This window comes from Erithacus rubecula, assembly GCF_903797595.1.
Source record: "Erithacus rubecula genome assembly, chromosome: 21".
Classification (NCBI taxonomy): Eukaryota; Metazoa; Chordata; class Aves; order Passeriformes; family Muscicapidae; genus Erithacus; species Erithacus rubecula.
In genome coordinates, this window is record NC_136673.1 from 5,547,460 (window position 1) to 5,562,662 (window position 15,203).

Consider the following 15,203-nt stretch of genomic DNA (forward strand, 5'->3'; position numbering starts at 1 on the left):
GTGAAAATATTCCCTATTTTCAGGTTTACTTTGTTCAGACCAGTATTCCTTCCTTTAGGGGTCTGGAACTCGACATTCAGCAAGGGTTGGATGTTGCTGCTCTTAAGCTTTGTGAGAAGGACCAGCTCTGTGGAAGGAAGGGGGGAGGGAAAGGAAGGGGGAGGAGAGTCCATATCTGAAGAGAGACTCCAGACTAGAGAAATTTTACTGACATGCATTCAGTTTCCAGCGGGGTCTCCTTCAAGGGCTTTTCCTGAGCTCCAAAGGCCCCTGCAATTCACAGAGGTATTTACATGCAACGCGTCCCTCTGGGAGCTAAGGTATAACTGTACTCCTGGATAATAATCACAAAGAACACCACCAGACTCCCATTGAAATGTCAACCAGCCACTACTGTTGTAGAGAGTAACAAAGAGATGCTAATATAATTAATTATGAAGCCTCAGTACCCTCATTAACACATCTTTAGTGCCTAGATCTTTGAAAATCAGCTGTATAAAGTGACTGTCAGAGTTAATTCCTTATAAATTGCCTCCTGTCACATGCCAGCACTGCAAGTTCTCTCAGGCCTTGATGCTAAGAAATCTGTGGGTTTTTTTAAGTTCTGATGCAGTTTTATTGGTGTTATTAAAGGTGCAAGCTGTTGCATAAGCAGTTTGTCAGGGTAGAGTAGGGAAAAATAAAAATGCCTTTAGGTAGCCCAGCTTACACAGTTGGTGGCATAAATAGGAAAAGTTTCAGTCAATTAAACGAAAAACTAAGGACAAAAGAAAAAACAGGAATGAAAGGTGTCACATAATTTGGCATTTAAATGTTTCCGGACCTTTTTTTAAATTTGAGGACTGCAGCCAGTTTATAGCTCTGCCTCCTACTGCTGCCTTTACGACAGCATTCCAGCTCCAGGCCTCATTCCAGAGCATCCTCCTTCCCCTCCACTCCCGCTCACAAATATATATTTCAATAGGCTTAGGCTACATGGAGTTCCAAAACCAGCATGTAATTGGTGCAATTGTCTTTTACACTTCTCCAGAGAGAGCCACATTCATGCTGCTTAAGCCTTGTTTTGTCATGTTTTCCCTTTTTTTTTTTTTTTTTTTTTCCAGCTGGACTGGGATCAGTACTTGTGTTGGGAACCCTACATATATACTGAAGAAAGAAGTTACAAAAACGGGCTTTATGGGTGGTTCATTCTGTTATTTCTCAGTACCAGACTGTCACTCTGCTACAAGATAAAGGGAGGTGATAAAAAGCAAGTGATCATTACAAATCACTTGGCATTTTCTGCCAGCAGTTAAAACACTCACACTGACACATCCAATTTGTCTATACAAGATACTCTGCTTCCCTTCATCTTCCATGTGCTTTTGAGAAGGTGATAATCTTTCTGCCGTGCAGAAGTTTGTAAAGTTATCTCTCTGTGCTTGTATAACACATTCCAGGATTCTCTGTAATCTCTGTTATACTTGGGTAAAAAGAAAAATGAAAAGAGATATTTTTATTTGCCATTTAAGAAGTGGCTTTCACAGTAAGTGCTTTTGCTGGTCTAGCTAACCTGGCAATATGCAAACTCTTTAAATGGAGGTAAAATTTATATCAGTAAAAGGAGTCTTTGCAAATCTGTCTTTCCTGCTGTATTAGCTAACACAGTAGGAACATTATTTTGTTCTCCATTCTTAAATTACATATCCATACTCCAATAAAACTAAGATGTATTTATTGAATATTTAGTGTTCATATAAATAATATATTGGAAATGAAAGTGGCATACTAGAAAATAAATACAGATTTCTGAAGAGAAATCCAGAACTATCATGTAAATTCTGCTTGCTTGTTTTGCACGAGCACATATCTGATGGTACCAGGTGGAATGTAACAACATATTTCTGAATGTCCTTTTATGAAACCACGTTTCTGCAAAGGAGAGACAGTTCTGTTTAGAGAATTAATATCTGTCCACATTGCTTTCTAATATAGCCACTGGCTTTAAACATAGTTAAAATTCCAACAACTGCTTGAGATACTACAGACACAATATGAGCTGATTAAGTGATGTACAGAACAGATAACTAATTTTTAGTCATGCATGGTTACTGAATATGGGATTAATTTAAGGGATCTCTGTTTTCTTTCATGCTGTCAGCACTGCAAAGGGTCAGGTACCTTTGAGGAGTGGCACAGCAGATTGTACCTTTATTTCTGAGATGAGATGCTTGGACATGCTGCTACAAACTCAGCAGGAACTAGAGGCTGCTGAGACCAAAAGGAGAGAGACACTGCCAGTCACCTCACTGACAGCAGCAATCCCTGCCCAAGGCAGAGACTCCCAGCTGCCACCGAGTTCAGAGCACCCTGGCAGCCAGGACTGAGGATCCTGAGCCTTTCACAGATGCCTCTTTGGACAATCCATGGCACTGGGCCCCGTGCCAGCTCTGCCATTCCAACCCTGCTGGCAGTGCCTTTGTGCCCCTGTGGCGGCAACTTGCTGCCACCTGCCACAGAGCTTCCCCTGCTCCTTCCTGCTCTGCTTCCACTTGACTAAAATCCTTGTCTTATCATTAATCATGAAAAAATGACTAGGGGATAAACAGGTACAGGACAAGAAACCACACCCATATTTATAAGGAGCCCCTGACTAATTCTGCAGAGCACAGTAGATCATGATTTTAATGGAGATGGATTCCTTTGATAATGTATCATGTCTTTTGGTGTAACAGGACTTCAGAAGCAAGCTGACGTTTTCTGCTAAGATGGAAAAATAGATTTTCAAAGCAAAAAGGGCACAGCATTTGCAGGGACATTTGGGAGTGGGGATGGGGAAAAGGAGGTCACAAATTAAAGAAAATGCAAGAGCTTGTTACAGATGGCACTGGAAAAGAAATAGCTGGGGATTCACACAGCTTGAGGTAACACAGAGTCCACAGGAGGACCTGAACCCTCATCAAGCTACCGAGCACCTGGTGGGGTACACAGACATGGGTTCAACACTGAAACTGTGGGGCCCTCACTTCCCTCGAGGTTTGGTGAATTTTAAAATCATTAATTTCTTACAAAAAAGAAACACGGGAGTAACTGATGAGATACGGTCCATACTCAAATAACAAGCACAAAATGTCAGCAAAAAGCAACTTCAAACCCCAGATCACATCCTTTGGTTAATGCAAAGGCAATAGTTCAGTACCCAGGCCTCAGCCAGACCACATCTGTCACCTTGGGCTGTTCAGCAGTGCACAGGTAAGATAAGAACAGTTAGGGAACAGCATTAGGTCTTGCTGGTTACAGAAACTGGAGAAACAAGTAGTTTCTGGAGTGGTAATTCTTTGAAACAAACCCTTGCTGTTGGTTGAAAAGTTTTGTTTATCGGCTGTGGTTTGCTTTGAATAAACGAGAATATGTATGAAGTTCTGTTCCTCTGAACAGCGTCATCAATTGCCAAAGGCAATACCTTCGATGCCCTGTCAAGCCACTCCCTGCGAGACTGAGTCCAAGAACTCTTTCTCATGGCGGGACTGATCGTGCGTGTTTTATTGTCTTTACGTGCATCTGTTGGGGGTGAAAGGAATGTTGGGGAAGGTATAAAACGAGAAGGTTCAGTTACATCTCTCCATTTTCGGGTACAATCTGCTGTTTCTCCCGTTTGGAGCCTCAACAGGACCGAATAGCGTTCATCACAAATCGAGGGCAGCGACTGCACCCACTAGTGGGGGAATTTTTGCTGAGATGCAGCTCTGAGTATTTCTTCTGCTCAGGTCACAGCGATCACTAGCTAGTGCAGCTTTTTGTTATAGCTTTTTTTTCTGATGCTTCCCCCCTCTCTTTTGTTTTTCTTTTCTCTTTACCTCAACCTTCTCTTGTTTTCTGATGCTGATTTGCTCCATTATGTGAAAGTGAAAACTTCCTACACTTTGTCTCTTGAACCGGGGAGGAAAAAGCACAGATCAGCCCTGTAAAAGCAGCCACTTAAGAGAGACTGGGTAGCCTCAGGCAAGTAACAGCCCTCCCCCACTCAGCCCCGATTTTGCCTTATTTCTGATGATGTGAAGACAAAACCATCCATATATCTGATACTGCCAGGCCAGGGGAAAAAAAAAAAAAAAAAAAAAGCAACGCAAGATTTCTTTAAATACCTTTGATATATTGAAACTACAGCAAATCAGAGAAATTGGAATAAAGGATCAAAGTGCAGTTACTTAGAAGAGTCCTTGTCTGGAGCTGTTTGCTCCTTTCTCATCCTCAGGGAAGAAGAAGCCCAGACTTGCACCAAGATAGAGGGAACATGTTCTGCATTTGCAGTAACTTTGCATACTACTGGCTTTAAAAAAAGGATTTATTTAGGTCTGTTTCACATACTTAAATTCCAGTTTTCCTATCTCTTTACCATCTCAAAATCCCACAAACTTTCCTCCTTAAGCTCCCCCTGACAAGTTATTTAAAATGCTTAAATTGCAGTTTGTGCTTAGCATTTTTATGATGAGGCAGCCTATACATTAATTCACACTCATAATATTTACTCCTCTACTAAAGACTAATATACCTTGGCAGTTCTGATCATACCAATTAAAGATAATTTAATGATGACTGAAGATGATCTATTTCTAGAGGATTAACCTTAAATGTGAAGACCCTCTTAAGAAAACCACGCTGCTATTGGGTTCAAATATTTAGTATCAGTTTTTCAACACATGAAAAGCTGCCCCATGCAGTGACCCAAAGGAGCCTGCCTGCAGAAGTGAGCTGGGAAAGTGCTCACAGTTACATCCAGCCTCTGGCTGCCATTGCTCGTGCTTCCACATGAACCAGCTTCTGCTGGAGATACCAAGCTTGAACTTTGGAAAATTCAGATTAACTCCTGTGGTAATCAGAGAGTGGTGACAGGGCTAAAAGGGCCATCAGTCCAGCCCAAGAGTGTTTATGCTTTTATGTTCTTGGCTCTTCTATAGGTTAACATGATGGTCCACAGCAGCCAGGGGAACAATCATAGCAGGTACCCAGCCAGGATTTGAAATTCTAAAGGATTCAGTCCCATTGAGACTTTTTGCTTTTGAGGCTTTTGCACTGAACCTCTTTCTGTTCCAGTTTCACTGTTTATAAAATGGCTATAAGAGTTCTTAACCCGGCATTTTAGGGACTCTTACTTCACTGTTAATTGTGTAGTACTTTAAATTCCTCAGAAGAACCACTGCACTCAGCTGTGATATAAATGGACTGACATGTGCTCAAGGGGTGGAAGCACTGGGACCGTTCTGCTGCGCTCCTGCTCTGTATCCTGCCATCGCCATGCCTACACACAGCAACAGCCGGAATAACTCCACTGAAGTTGGTGCATCTGTGCCTGCTTATGCCAGCACTAAATTTAGCCTGTGCGTTCATCATCAAGTTGCTCCAATGAGTTAGTTAGAAAAAATCTCCAAGCAGAGTCATACCTGTTAGGAATAATCACTTAAAGAAGCTACAGCACCAGTCACTGTCCGTGCGGACAGAAGGGCTCAGGTTATCGCGGTGCAGGGGCTGGAGCCCACGTACCGGGAGGGGTCCCGGGGAGCTGCCCGCGGGCGTGCAGCCAGCTCGGCCACACAGAAACTCACCCTCGGCACCAATTACCGTCACTCCCCCATCAAAGCCAACGACGGCAGGGAACAAAGAAGCGAGCCAGAGCACACCCCGGGCACTAAGTGTGCATTGAGCCGGGCCCATTCCCTGGCAAACACGCGGTCACAGCCAACAGCAGCTTCCCTCACGAGGCGGCCCGGTGCCCCTCTCCCCCGCGCTCGGCTTTGTCGCCCCCTCCCCGCCGCCATCTTGACTCCTGGCAGCCCCGCGCCCTCCGCCGGCGCTGCCGCTCGTGCCCCCGGCGGCGCGGCGGGACCAGCCGGGCCTCAGCGCAGCTGCGGCGGGAACGAGCGAAGGGAAGGAAGCAGCCTCCGCCGAAGCTACGGCTCTAACGAGGGTGCCGGGAGAGGCCGCACCCCTCTCCCGCGCGGAGCCACCGCCCCCGCGGCACCGCCGCTCCGCGCCCTTGCCCAACATGGCCCCGCCCGCTTCACTTTACCGCTCGCGGCCAGAGGGCTCGTCGCTCGGGTGACGTCACCGCGCGCCCGTTTCCATGGGAACCGGAGGCGCGGGCGGTGGGAGCGCCACGGGCCGCGACCGCCGGGAGCGACCCCCGACCCCCGGCCCTCTCCGGTGCCGGCATGTTCGCGGACAGGACAGCACCCGGTGTTGACGTGCAGTCGCTGTGGAGGAGCGCCCGGAGCGCGCGCTGCGAGGCGGTGAGAGACCCCCGGGGCGGCCCCGCTCCGCGCTCTTGCACCGCGGGGCCGGGCAGGGGCGGCTCTCAGGGCTGCGCCTTCCCCGGACCTTCTGGCATCGTGCCCGACTTTCCCCCTCCCTGTTGGTCCGTGAGGCCCCCGCAGGTCCCGCGGCTCCAGAGCTCCCGCTCGGGTTGTTGGCACCGTGCGGGGCCGGGGCGGCGGGGCTGTGTGTGCCCCGCTCTGTCCTGTCAGCGTTTTGCTGATTTGGCCCCTGCGTGCTGATAACGCTGCGCTGTCACCGTGTGCGCTGCTCGCTCCTTACTCCCGAGCTCGCTGCCTTCTTGTCCTTCCCATTCCATGCTTTAGAGCACTGCCTGAATCTGACTGGCATTCGGGCATCTCTGCCTCCAGTCAGATTATGGGAAGGTCACAAACGCATCTCCAGCACTGCGGAGGTACCCTGTGTTTAACCATGAACAGAGCTGTGCAGCGGGGCTGGAATGTCCCCGTGAAACGGCAGGAACGGGAAGGTGCTTTGAATGCAATGTGCAACACTTGTTTTGCTGCTTGGATTATAAACTGCCTGTCTTCTTTTACTAGAAAACTTGCCAGACTGGGAAAATTTCAACAGCAGAAGCTGCAGCACAGTCTCATACAGCGCAAGATGCTGCAGTGCAGACAGAACAGAGCAAAGATGCTGTCCAAGACTTCCAGCAAGAAGTCCAAGTAGATTATGCTGGGCTTCTGTCATTCCTTAAGAGAGTGGAGGATGCTGTTATCAAAGAGCTGAATAAAAACTGGAAAAGTCATGCCTTTGATGGTTTTGAAGTGAACTGGACAGATCAGGATGAAACAGTAAGTGACAAAATTCAGGTCATTGTCCAAGCAGAGTTGGTTGCAGTTACTCTAAGTTGTTACTTCTAGTCCTTATTCCTGTGACTGTTCTTGCCAGGTTTCTAATAATTAAACATTACCAGTTGGGTTGCCTTGTTTTGTTTTTTTTTTTCCAGCTTTCTCCTTGCTTGGTAAAACTATTCTTCCTGCTGATGACTGAGCTGTAGCAGCAGTGAGAGGAGGAAGCCTGCAGCTGGTGTAGGCTTTTCTTCAGCCCCTTCAGAGCACTCCAGCCTAGCAGGGGTCTAGGAACAGTTGCAGTGAATGAGTTGGCAGCTCTGCCTGCTTAGATTATGTTTATTTAGTGCACGGTGCTGAGGAATGGAAGCAATTTGTATCAGACAGTGCATGTTGGGACTGGCATTTTCAGACTGTTACTTGTGGAGCTCAGCAAGTGCCAAACTCACACCTGGTGGCTGCTGTAAATTCTTAGGCACAGCCTTCCAGAACTGTGCACTCTGAGAGGTGGTGTTTGAGTGACAGTTGTGTTGTGGATTTGTTTCTCAACAGGAATTCAACAACCTTTTCACATAAATTCGTGGACTGAGGAAAACCCACAGTGTAACCACACTGTAATCACATCAGGGGTGGGCACGGATCTTATTCCTCTCTGTTCAGAGATTGTTGCTTCAGTGCTTGGATTTGATCTCTTCCAGGTGTTGTGTTTGCATACACTGTCATACCCAGAGGCTCAGGATCAAAACCTGCAGGTCACCAGTGTTTCATGGAATGCCACAGGATCTGTCATTGCATGTTCCTATGGCCGGTGAGTATCCAGGTGGGTTTGGGAGTGCAGCTGAGGCTGATGTGATGTCTCAGGCTGACCTGAGCTCTAGATATGTTTGCTTTCTCTGCAGTAATAAAATTACATATATATATGTATATATATATATATATATATATATCTACATATACTCCTAATACAAGTTAAATAATTAATCTTCAAAGTAACAAAACCGCAGGCAAGTCCTGAATTACATATTTTATCTCTTTTACTTTTCCCCATGATCTTACAGATTTGTTTCTAGGTAGATTCTGTTTGAAAAATGTAAAGAGCAGATGCACTTGCAAATATCTGTAGGTGAGGTTTGGGAAGATGCACTTTATCTTCACTGAGATCATGATGTTTAATGTGGTCTCTGAGCACCCTGGATGAACCTGGCACCTGTTCACACATGTGCCTGATGCCACAGACATGTAACAACACATATTGAAGGATTTCTGAAATAAGGGTTTCACAAATCATTTGTCTAATCCATTAATGTCTGTAGCAGCCTCCTCTTTCTTGGCCCTGCTGCTGCCCTTATTTTTTTTCTGATGTACCCCTTTTCTTTAGGAAAGCCCCAGCAAAAAGGGTATCCATGAGAGAATGCATAGGGAAGAGCAAAACAAGGCAAACCTGCATGTTAGTTGCTCCTGCTCTCCCAGTCTACAACTGTTTGCAGATGAGGATGTGGTTTCTGTCTGTGGGTACCCTCAGAAGAGTTCCTTCCATGAATTTTCCATATGCACCCTTTTGATTGTTCCCATTATTTGAATAGGAGTAGGTGAGTAGGTCTTGGAATAGCGAAATTGTACCCAAAATTTACTGTCTGCCACTTTGTTGTAAGCACAGACATGTGCCCTTCACATCCTGTATAAACCAGCCCACAGAGAAGTTTCATCCCCTCATGATTCCTTCATGTCAGGACACAAAGCAGCACATTGAGGTGACCAGTGGGGAATCTCAGAGCTCTGCTGGACTGGAATCCTCTGGAACACACAAAGCAAGATGTAGCTTTTTGTTTTTCAGGTTGGACAATGGGGACTGGAGCACAGAAAAATCATATGTTTGTACCTGGAATCTGGATAGAAGAGGGTTGAATCCACAGCACCCTGACCTGGTGGTGGATGTTTCCAGTTCTGTCATGTGCCTGGCTTTCCATCCCTCCCAGCCATCACTGATAGCTGGTGGGTTGTTCTTACCCCAGACCATGCTTGAAACATACCCTTTTTTCCTGCAACTTGGACCCTTTGGTTTTTCTCTCTGAGTCCAGCCTCAGATTTCCTGTAAAAGGAACAGCATTGCAGCTTCTCAAACTGAGGAACTAATGCCCACCAACACAGATAAGTGCACTTTGCATCTGAATTGGGACTTGCTGCCTCTTCAGTGATACCTGCCTTCATATACCCCTTCTCAGAGAGAGGTGACAGAAGGAAATCCAGCCCTGACTGTAAGGGAATAAACTTATTTCAGCAGAGCAATATTCTCTTACACCAGAACTGGCTGTGCCCTGCATAGAACTGCCCAACCTTTGAAGCTAGTGGGTCTGTTTCCACCATTGCTCCATTTGTGCATTTGTCCTGAGCTGTCAGACTTTAGATATTTGTCCTTTCAGGTGGCCTGTTCAGTGGGGAGTTGGTGGTGTGGGACACCAGCAGGACAGAAGACCCTGTGATCTGGAGGACAGGGATGACAGATGACACCCACACTGACCCAGTCTATCAGGTAACAACAGAGAACATTAACAGCAGACAGGGCTGGGGCAGGTGAGATCTGCCACTGCTCTGTGTCATCCCTTTGGTTCCTATCCACAGCCAGGCAGGTCACAGATATTTCAGCAGTTATATTCTTTTTTGGTTGGCTATTTTCCCCCAAATGTAGCTGTTGAACAGACAGCTTGTAAAAAATAACTTCTCACTGTCCAGGAAAAGTGAAGAGCAGAGCCATTCCCAAACTGTAATTGTTTATTAAGGGATATGCAGCCAATGATACTTGGAGTGGTTTAAAAACAAATGGGAAAGTCACTGATCCTTGAAAGCTTAAACCACGTGTTTTAAGGGGATTTACAAGCATGCCATGCAGTCTGGCTTCCTAAGGATTTTGACCTTCTGGGGCCTTGTGACTCTGGACATTCTGTGTATTTTTCTCATCTGCTATTCAGGAAAATGCTTTTGTTTGGAGGTGGGTGAAAGTGCCATAAATGCCATCCCAAAACTGAGGGCAGCTGAAGCATAGAAACTGCAATGGAGATTCAGCCCTAAACACAGGTTGTGTTTCTCTCCTTGCATCTGTGTCTGTGCCAGCTCCTAGCAGAAGCTCCTTTGGTACCAGGCTGGTGCCTGGCTCTGCTCCTGTGTTGGGTAGATCCAGTCACTGCAGGCTGCATGGGCTGGGCAGTTGTGACAGTCCCCATTGTCCTGAGCTCATGGCATTTGGAACAGGTTAACTGGTCCCGTTGTCCTGAGCTCATGGCATTTGGAACAGGTTAACTGGTCCCGTTGTCCTGAGCTCATGGCATTTGGAACAGGTTAACTGGTCCTGTTGTCCTGAGCTCATGGCATTTGGAACAGGTTAACTGGTCCTGTTGTCCTGAGCTCATGGCATTTGGAACAGGTTAACTGGTTGGCCGACACCAAGCACAGAAACCACGCCCGGCTCCTGAGTGTGGCCACAGATGGGAAGATCCTCGTGTGGAGGGAGGAGCGGGATGGGCGGCTGGCCTTGGCTGAAGGATTTGCCATCATGGCTCAGCAGGTCCCTCGCAGCACTCGGCTGAAGAAGGTGAGTTCAGCAGCTCAAAGAGTGCTCTTTGCACAAAAAACACTCTGAACCCTGGAGCCCAAATGTCAGAGCTCCCCCTGCTCCAAGAAGGGTCTGGAAAAGCCCCTTCTGAACATACACACCCTCCATCCACAGCTCCTTTGCCATATGGAAATCATTCTTGGAAGACTGACAACAGCTGAGGTTTTGCTATGCTCTAAAGAGAAGTTGTCGGGATGGAGAACTTGTTAATTTATGTGAACCCCTTTGTTGGAAGGAGTTAGTGCTACAAACACGGAGCTGTCACAAGCTGTGCTGCTGGGTCCCAGCAGGCTCTGTCCGTGTGTGCCTCTCTGGAGCCCCAGCTCACACCAGCTGTCTCTCTTTCCCCAGGCGGCCTGGGGAGAGGCAGCCGTGGGGGTGACCTCGCTGTCCTTGTCGCACTTCGATGCCGATGTGTTCGTTGTGGGTGTGGAAGGCGGCTATTCCCTGCGCTGCTCCGCCCTGGCCCAGGCTGCGGCTCTCCCGCGGCCGGGCGGCTCCGTTCCCCTCAGGGCGCCGGCTGAACTCGCCTTCTCCCCTCACGCTGGGCCCGTGTACTCCGTGAGCTGCTCGCCCTTCCACAGGCAAGTGCTGCATGTGGGACACCATCACTGCCTGGCTCTAAGCACAGATTTTTCAAATAGCCCCTGGGGGTGTGTACGAGTTCCAAAAAAGGGTCACTTAGCATTAGGAACTTCTCGTTGTATGAGGAACATCCACTGGCTCTGGTGAAGCTGCCTGCTGGACTATGCTGCATGTGGGCACACCAGCAACATTAGCACCTTCCTTAGAGTATCCGGTTAGTTACAATTAAAACTCAGTATAAAGCCAAGGAGATTAAAATGTCCTTCACTTGGGCAGTTCACTAAGTATCTCACTGAAGATTTTTCTCTATCAGTAGCTGCCAGAATTTAAATGAGAAGCTCCCATCTTTGCCAGCAATTCACCCACCATCCGCGGAGGCCCCAAGCCCCGTCTCTGTGAAACATGCTGACAGCCCAGGTTTGCATTTAATTTGCATGAGACAAGCCCAGCTCGAACAATGCCCAGCTCTAGATCAGCAGTTCTCAGGCAGCCCTAGGCCACAACCCATCAGTGGTCAATACAAGCCCTCATTAAGCTTAATTGAGGACAGTAACAAAGCTGCATCTCTACAGCCCATAGCACAGCCCGGCAACTGCTGCTTTAGGAAACATCGACCTTTACAAAGCAGGAATATTGTCCTAGGTCATGCTCCTTGGCTGATTTTTGTTCTTTATAGTTAGCAATAAAACAAAAAGCTGTTTCTTGCTTCCTCCCTCCCCCAGGAACCTCTTTCTGAGCTGTGGGACCGACGGACAAGTTCACTTGCACTCCATGCTGCAGACACAGCCCCTCTTTGCTCTACAGTTATCAAAGAAATACCTGTTCTGTGTATGCTGGTCTCCAGTTCGACCATTGGTTTTTGCAGCTGCGTCTGGGGAAGGCAAGTAACTGCAGGTGCCTCCTCTTGAGCATAACATTGAGAGTTCTGGGTGTTCATTAGTCAAGTTGATTGCTCTGATTAGCAGATCCCACAAGCACAGAGCAGTGGCCGTTGTTTGCACTGTGTAATTAGCACAAAGGAGTAATTTCTAACTTGTGAAAGGTGAACCAGCAGTTATTTTTCACTTCTGATGGTACCTTTAAATCTGTTGCCACAGTCACTCACAGGAATACAGCACAGCAAGATCACTGTGGCTAAATCTATTTCCAGCTTGCTTTTAACATCTACTTCCAAAACTAATGGTTTAAAATGAAAAGTTTTTCCTTAGAAAATTGCCCAAACATTTTTGAGTTAAAGAATGGAGATTTCATAGAATTTGGCAAGCTGGTTTCAGGTTTCTGACAGCAGAACAAATCTGTGCTGCCAGCAGTAATGTCAGCTGTCTGTCACAGCCTAGACACCCATCAGTGGGGAAACAGGTTAAAAATAACTCTCAGTGCCAGACTAAGCAGATACTCACCTGCTGTTAGACACAATGTCTGTTGCCATGAAGGTGCAATGAATGTCTGTGTCTGCAGGAGAGGTGCACCTGTTGGACCTGGCAAGGAGCAAGCAGAAGCCCACAGTGTCCCTGAAGCAGTCCATGAGTGACTGCCCTGTGTACTGTTTGGAATTCAACACCAAGCACACGCGGCTCCTGGCAGCAGGGGATGCTGCTGGGACAGTCAAAGTCTGGCAGCTGAGCTCCGACTTCACTGAGCAGGGACCAAGGGAAATGAGTCACCTGGAGCAGCTGGCAAGTGAGATCATGGACTGAGGGAGCAGCACAACAGCTCTGTGAAGCTTGTAACTGCTCTGACTCTGGGAACAGTTCCACACTCACCTGTTCCAGTGTTGGCCTGGAAAACACAGGTAACCAACAGCTGGAGTTGTTAAACCAACAGCTTCCACGTAACAGTTAAATTAATTTAACCATTAAACACAAGGTGATGTGGTTCGACCAGTAACTTTTATTGAAGCACACTGCAACATGTTTCTTTTCCCTAAGAGTTTTAAGCTAAGCACTTTAAGGTTACATCATAAAGTAACATTGATTATTGTAGAGCACAAAGAGAGAGAGACACATGCAGAGCTACAGTCAGCAAACGTGAGCATGTCCTTTTCATCTTTTGGTACTAGTGTTTCAGATCAATTCACAAAGAGTGAACGTGTAAATTCTATGTAGTCATAGGCAGAAGGCAGTTCCCTGCCCTTGCCATCCATGTAGGGTTTCATGTGAGAGATGCAATAATCGGCCTGTTCCCGAGTCAGGTTCTGAAAGAGAGACAGCATGGGGGTGAGAGGGCTCTGGGGCTGCCAAAGGGCATTGACAGGCAGCCCTCCCATTCCCCAGGGCACAAACCAGAGCAGCACAACTACACCCAGCATGGAAATGCTCTGGCTGTTGGCATTATCTGGTTAAGGGCTGGAAGGCCTGACCAGAGTCTTCCCACCGAATAGAACACAGAACAGGTAACTGGGACAAGGAAGCACTGCAAACTCTTTATTTCCCTGCCAGCTGGTGGTATTCAGACAGGAAAAACTTGCTGTCTTGGCAGGGCAGTGAGGGGGAGGAGATGTTCATACTGTCTAAATTTAGGCTCAAGTTTTTCCTTTGAATTGCTGTCTGGAGAAACATTCCCCATCTAGTTTCCCAAATGATAGAAAGGAAGTTCTGAGGACAGTGCACTCTCTTCCAGTCCTTTGAGTAGCTCTTGTTTCATTCAACCTGAGCAGTTCTTTTGTACTAAAACTTTTCCTCTATAGAGCCAAGAAAGTAACTGAGTAGGACTTGCACAGCAATTTCTGTGTTTGCTGCAGGGGATCTCCTGGCAGGGTCAGAACTGACTCAGCCCCAGTGACATGAGCCTCCAAGCCATTAGTGCTGGGCTTTATCATCTATGAACAAAAGTCTTGTGTGTTCCTCCCTGGGGGTCAACAACCAGCACTTACCTGGTAGAGCTCCTCCTTGGTCACGTAGGGCTTCCCCTCGGAGCTGAGGGCACGGAAAGCGCTCTCGATCTCCTCGCTGGATTTCACGTTCTCCGTTTCCCGGCTGATCATGAAGGCCATGTACTCCTGCAGTGAGACGTGTCCATCCCTGCCAGCAAAACACAGAGTGAGCACCCAGAGCACAGCACTGCCAGGCTGGAACTGTTCTGGAAGGAGTGAAAGTCTTAATGCAGTAGACTCAACACCAGATCATTCTCTGAAAGTGATTTTCTTCTTTACATACGTCAGTCTTGCCTTCCTAAAGGCTTTCACATGAGTCACTGCAAAAACAACCACAGCTCTCAGCCTGTGAACGACTTTCCAGCCAACTCCCCAGCCAGTACCTCCATGTATTTTGCAGTACAGAAAGGTCTAACTCACGTACCTGTTGGGATCTACAGTGTCAAGAATAGACTCAAACTCAGGGTCTGGCTCTCCTTCCTCAACCATGGGCAGATCGTAGCCGAGAGAGCGCAAGCAAGACTTAAACTCCTGGTGATTAAGTCGTCCAGATTTGTCCTTGTCAAAGTGCCTAAAAACATAAAATCAGAACACACATGTGTCAGTTACTGTGTCCTGAGAGCTGTAAAGTGGGCTGAAAACTAGATCAAGGTTACCACCAGCTCCTATTCTGTACAAATGAGTGTGTATCAATAAAAAGTTCTATTTAGCATACATGAAAAATATGAACAAATTCTTAACTTTGCTTAAAAGTCACCCCTTCCCCACCAAGAAAACCCCAGTTGTATTCCCAGCAGCAGGGACTGGAAGCTGTTGGCTTCTGGCAGAGAATGGAGCAGCTCAGCACAAAGTAGGGCAGACAATAAAGGAGCCACAAATGGATCCTCAAACAGGAGCCAGTCAGAACTATCTCCCAAGCTTCCTCTGGCATGTGTTCTTGCAACTCACTTGAACATCATGCTGAACTCCTTCAGGGCCTCCTCGGTGACTCCAGTGGTGTTCCTGAAAGGGAAGCAGCAAAGCTGATTAGCAGTTCTGA

The 15,203-nt window shown here is 47.2% G+C and overlaps 2 protein-coding genes across 7 annotated transcripts in view; one reads left to right on the forward strand and one right to left on the reverse strand.

Moving 5' to 3' along the window:
* Positions 1–3,723: 3,723 nt before the first annotated feature.
* Positions 3,724–13,025, forward strand: DYNC2I2 (dynein 2 intermediate chain 2). Of its 3 annotated transcripts, none has more exons than XM_079324309.1 (9): positions 3,726–6,266; positions 6,849–7,103; positions 7,799–7,908; positions 8,935–9,092; positions 9,521–9,630; positions 10,519–10,686; positions 11,059–11,291; positions 12,097–12,172; positions 12,751–12,944. In XM_079324309.1, the coding sequence occupies exons 1-9, from the start codon at positions 6,189–6,191 to the stop codon at positions 12,805–12,807; spliced, it is 1,245 nt and encodes a 414-aa protein (XP_079180435.1). In that variant the 5' UTR covers positions 3,726–6,188; the 3' UTR covers positions 12,808–12,944. The 3 variants fall into 3 exon arrangements, with proteins under 3 accessions (XP_079180434.1, XP_079180435.1, XP_079180433.1); XM_079324307.1 differs by having other exon boundaries at positions 3,731–6,266; positions 12,015–12,172; positions 12,751–13,025; XM_079324308.1 differs by lacking the exon at positions 12,751–12,944 and having other exon boundaries at positions 3,724–6,266; positions 12,097–12,734.
* A 137-nt stretch (positions 13,026–13,162) lies between these two features.
* The window catches only part of SPTAN1 (spectrin alpha, non-erythrocytic 1), a 45,803-nt gene continuing 43,762 nt past the window's right edge, over positions 13,163–15,203 (reverse strand). For all 4 annotated transcript variants that reach the window (XM_079324305.1, XM_079324306.1, XM_079324304.1 and 1 more), the window contains 4 exons: positions 15,113–15,166; positions 14,589–14,735; positions 14,165–14,312; positions 13,163–13,486 (listed from right to left, as the gene is read on the reverse strand). In XM_079324305.1, the coding sequence (XP_079180431.1) occupies positions 13,361–13,486; positions 14,165–14,312; positions 14,589–14,735; positions 15,113–15,166 (475 nt within the window). In that variant the 3' untranslated portion in view covers positions 13,163–13,360. The remainder of the gene's footprint in view (positions 13,487–14,164; positions 14,313–14,588; positions 14,736–15,112; positions 15,167–15,203) is intronic.

What these genes read in the sequence shown, in the direction of transcription:
- DYNC2I2 (XM_079324307.1), top strand. Translation starts at nt 6,189, where the DNA reads ATGTTCGCGGACAGGACAGCACCCGGTGTTGACGTGCAGTCGCTGTGG. An exon ending in GGAGCGCGCGCTGCGAGGCG is followed by an intron (nt 6,267 to 6,848) that starts GTGAGAGACCCC and finishes TTCTTTTACTAG; the next exon opens with AAAACTTGCCAGACTGGGAA. An exon ending in GGACAGATCAGGATGAAACA is followed by an intron (nt 7,104 to 7,798) that starts GTAAGTGACAAA and finishes GATCTCTTCCAG; the next exon opens with GTGTTGTGTTTGCATACACT.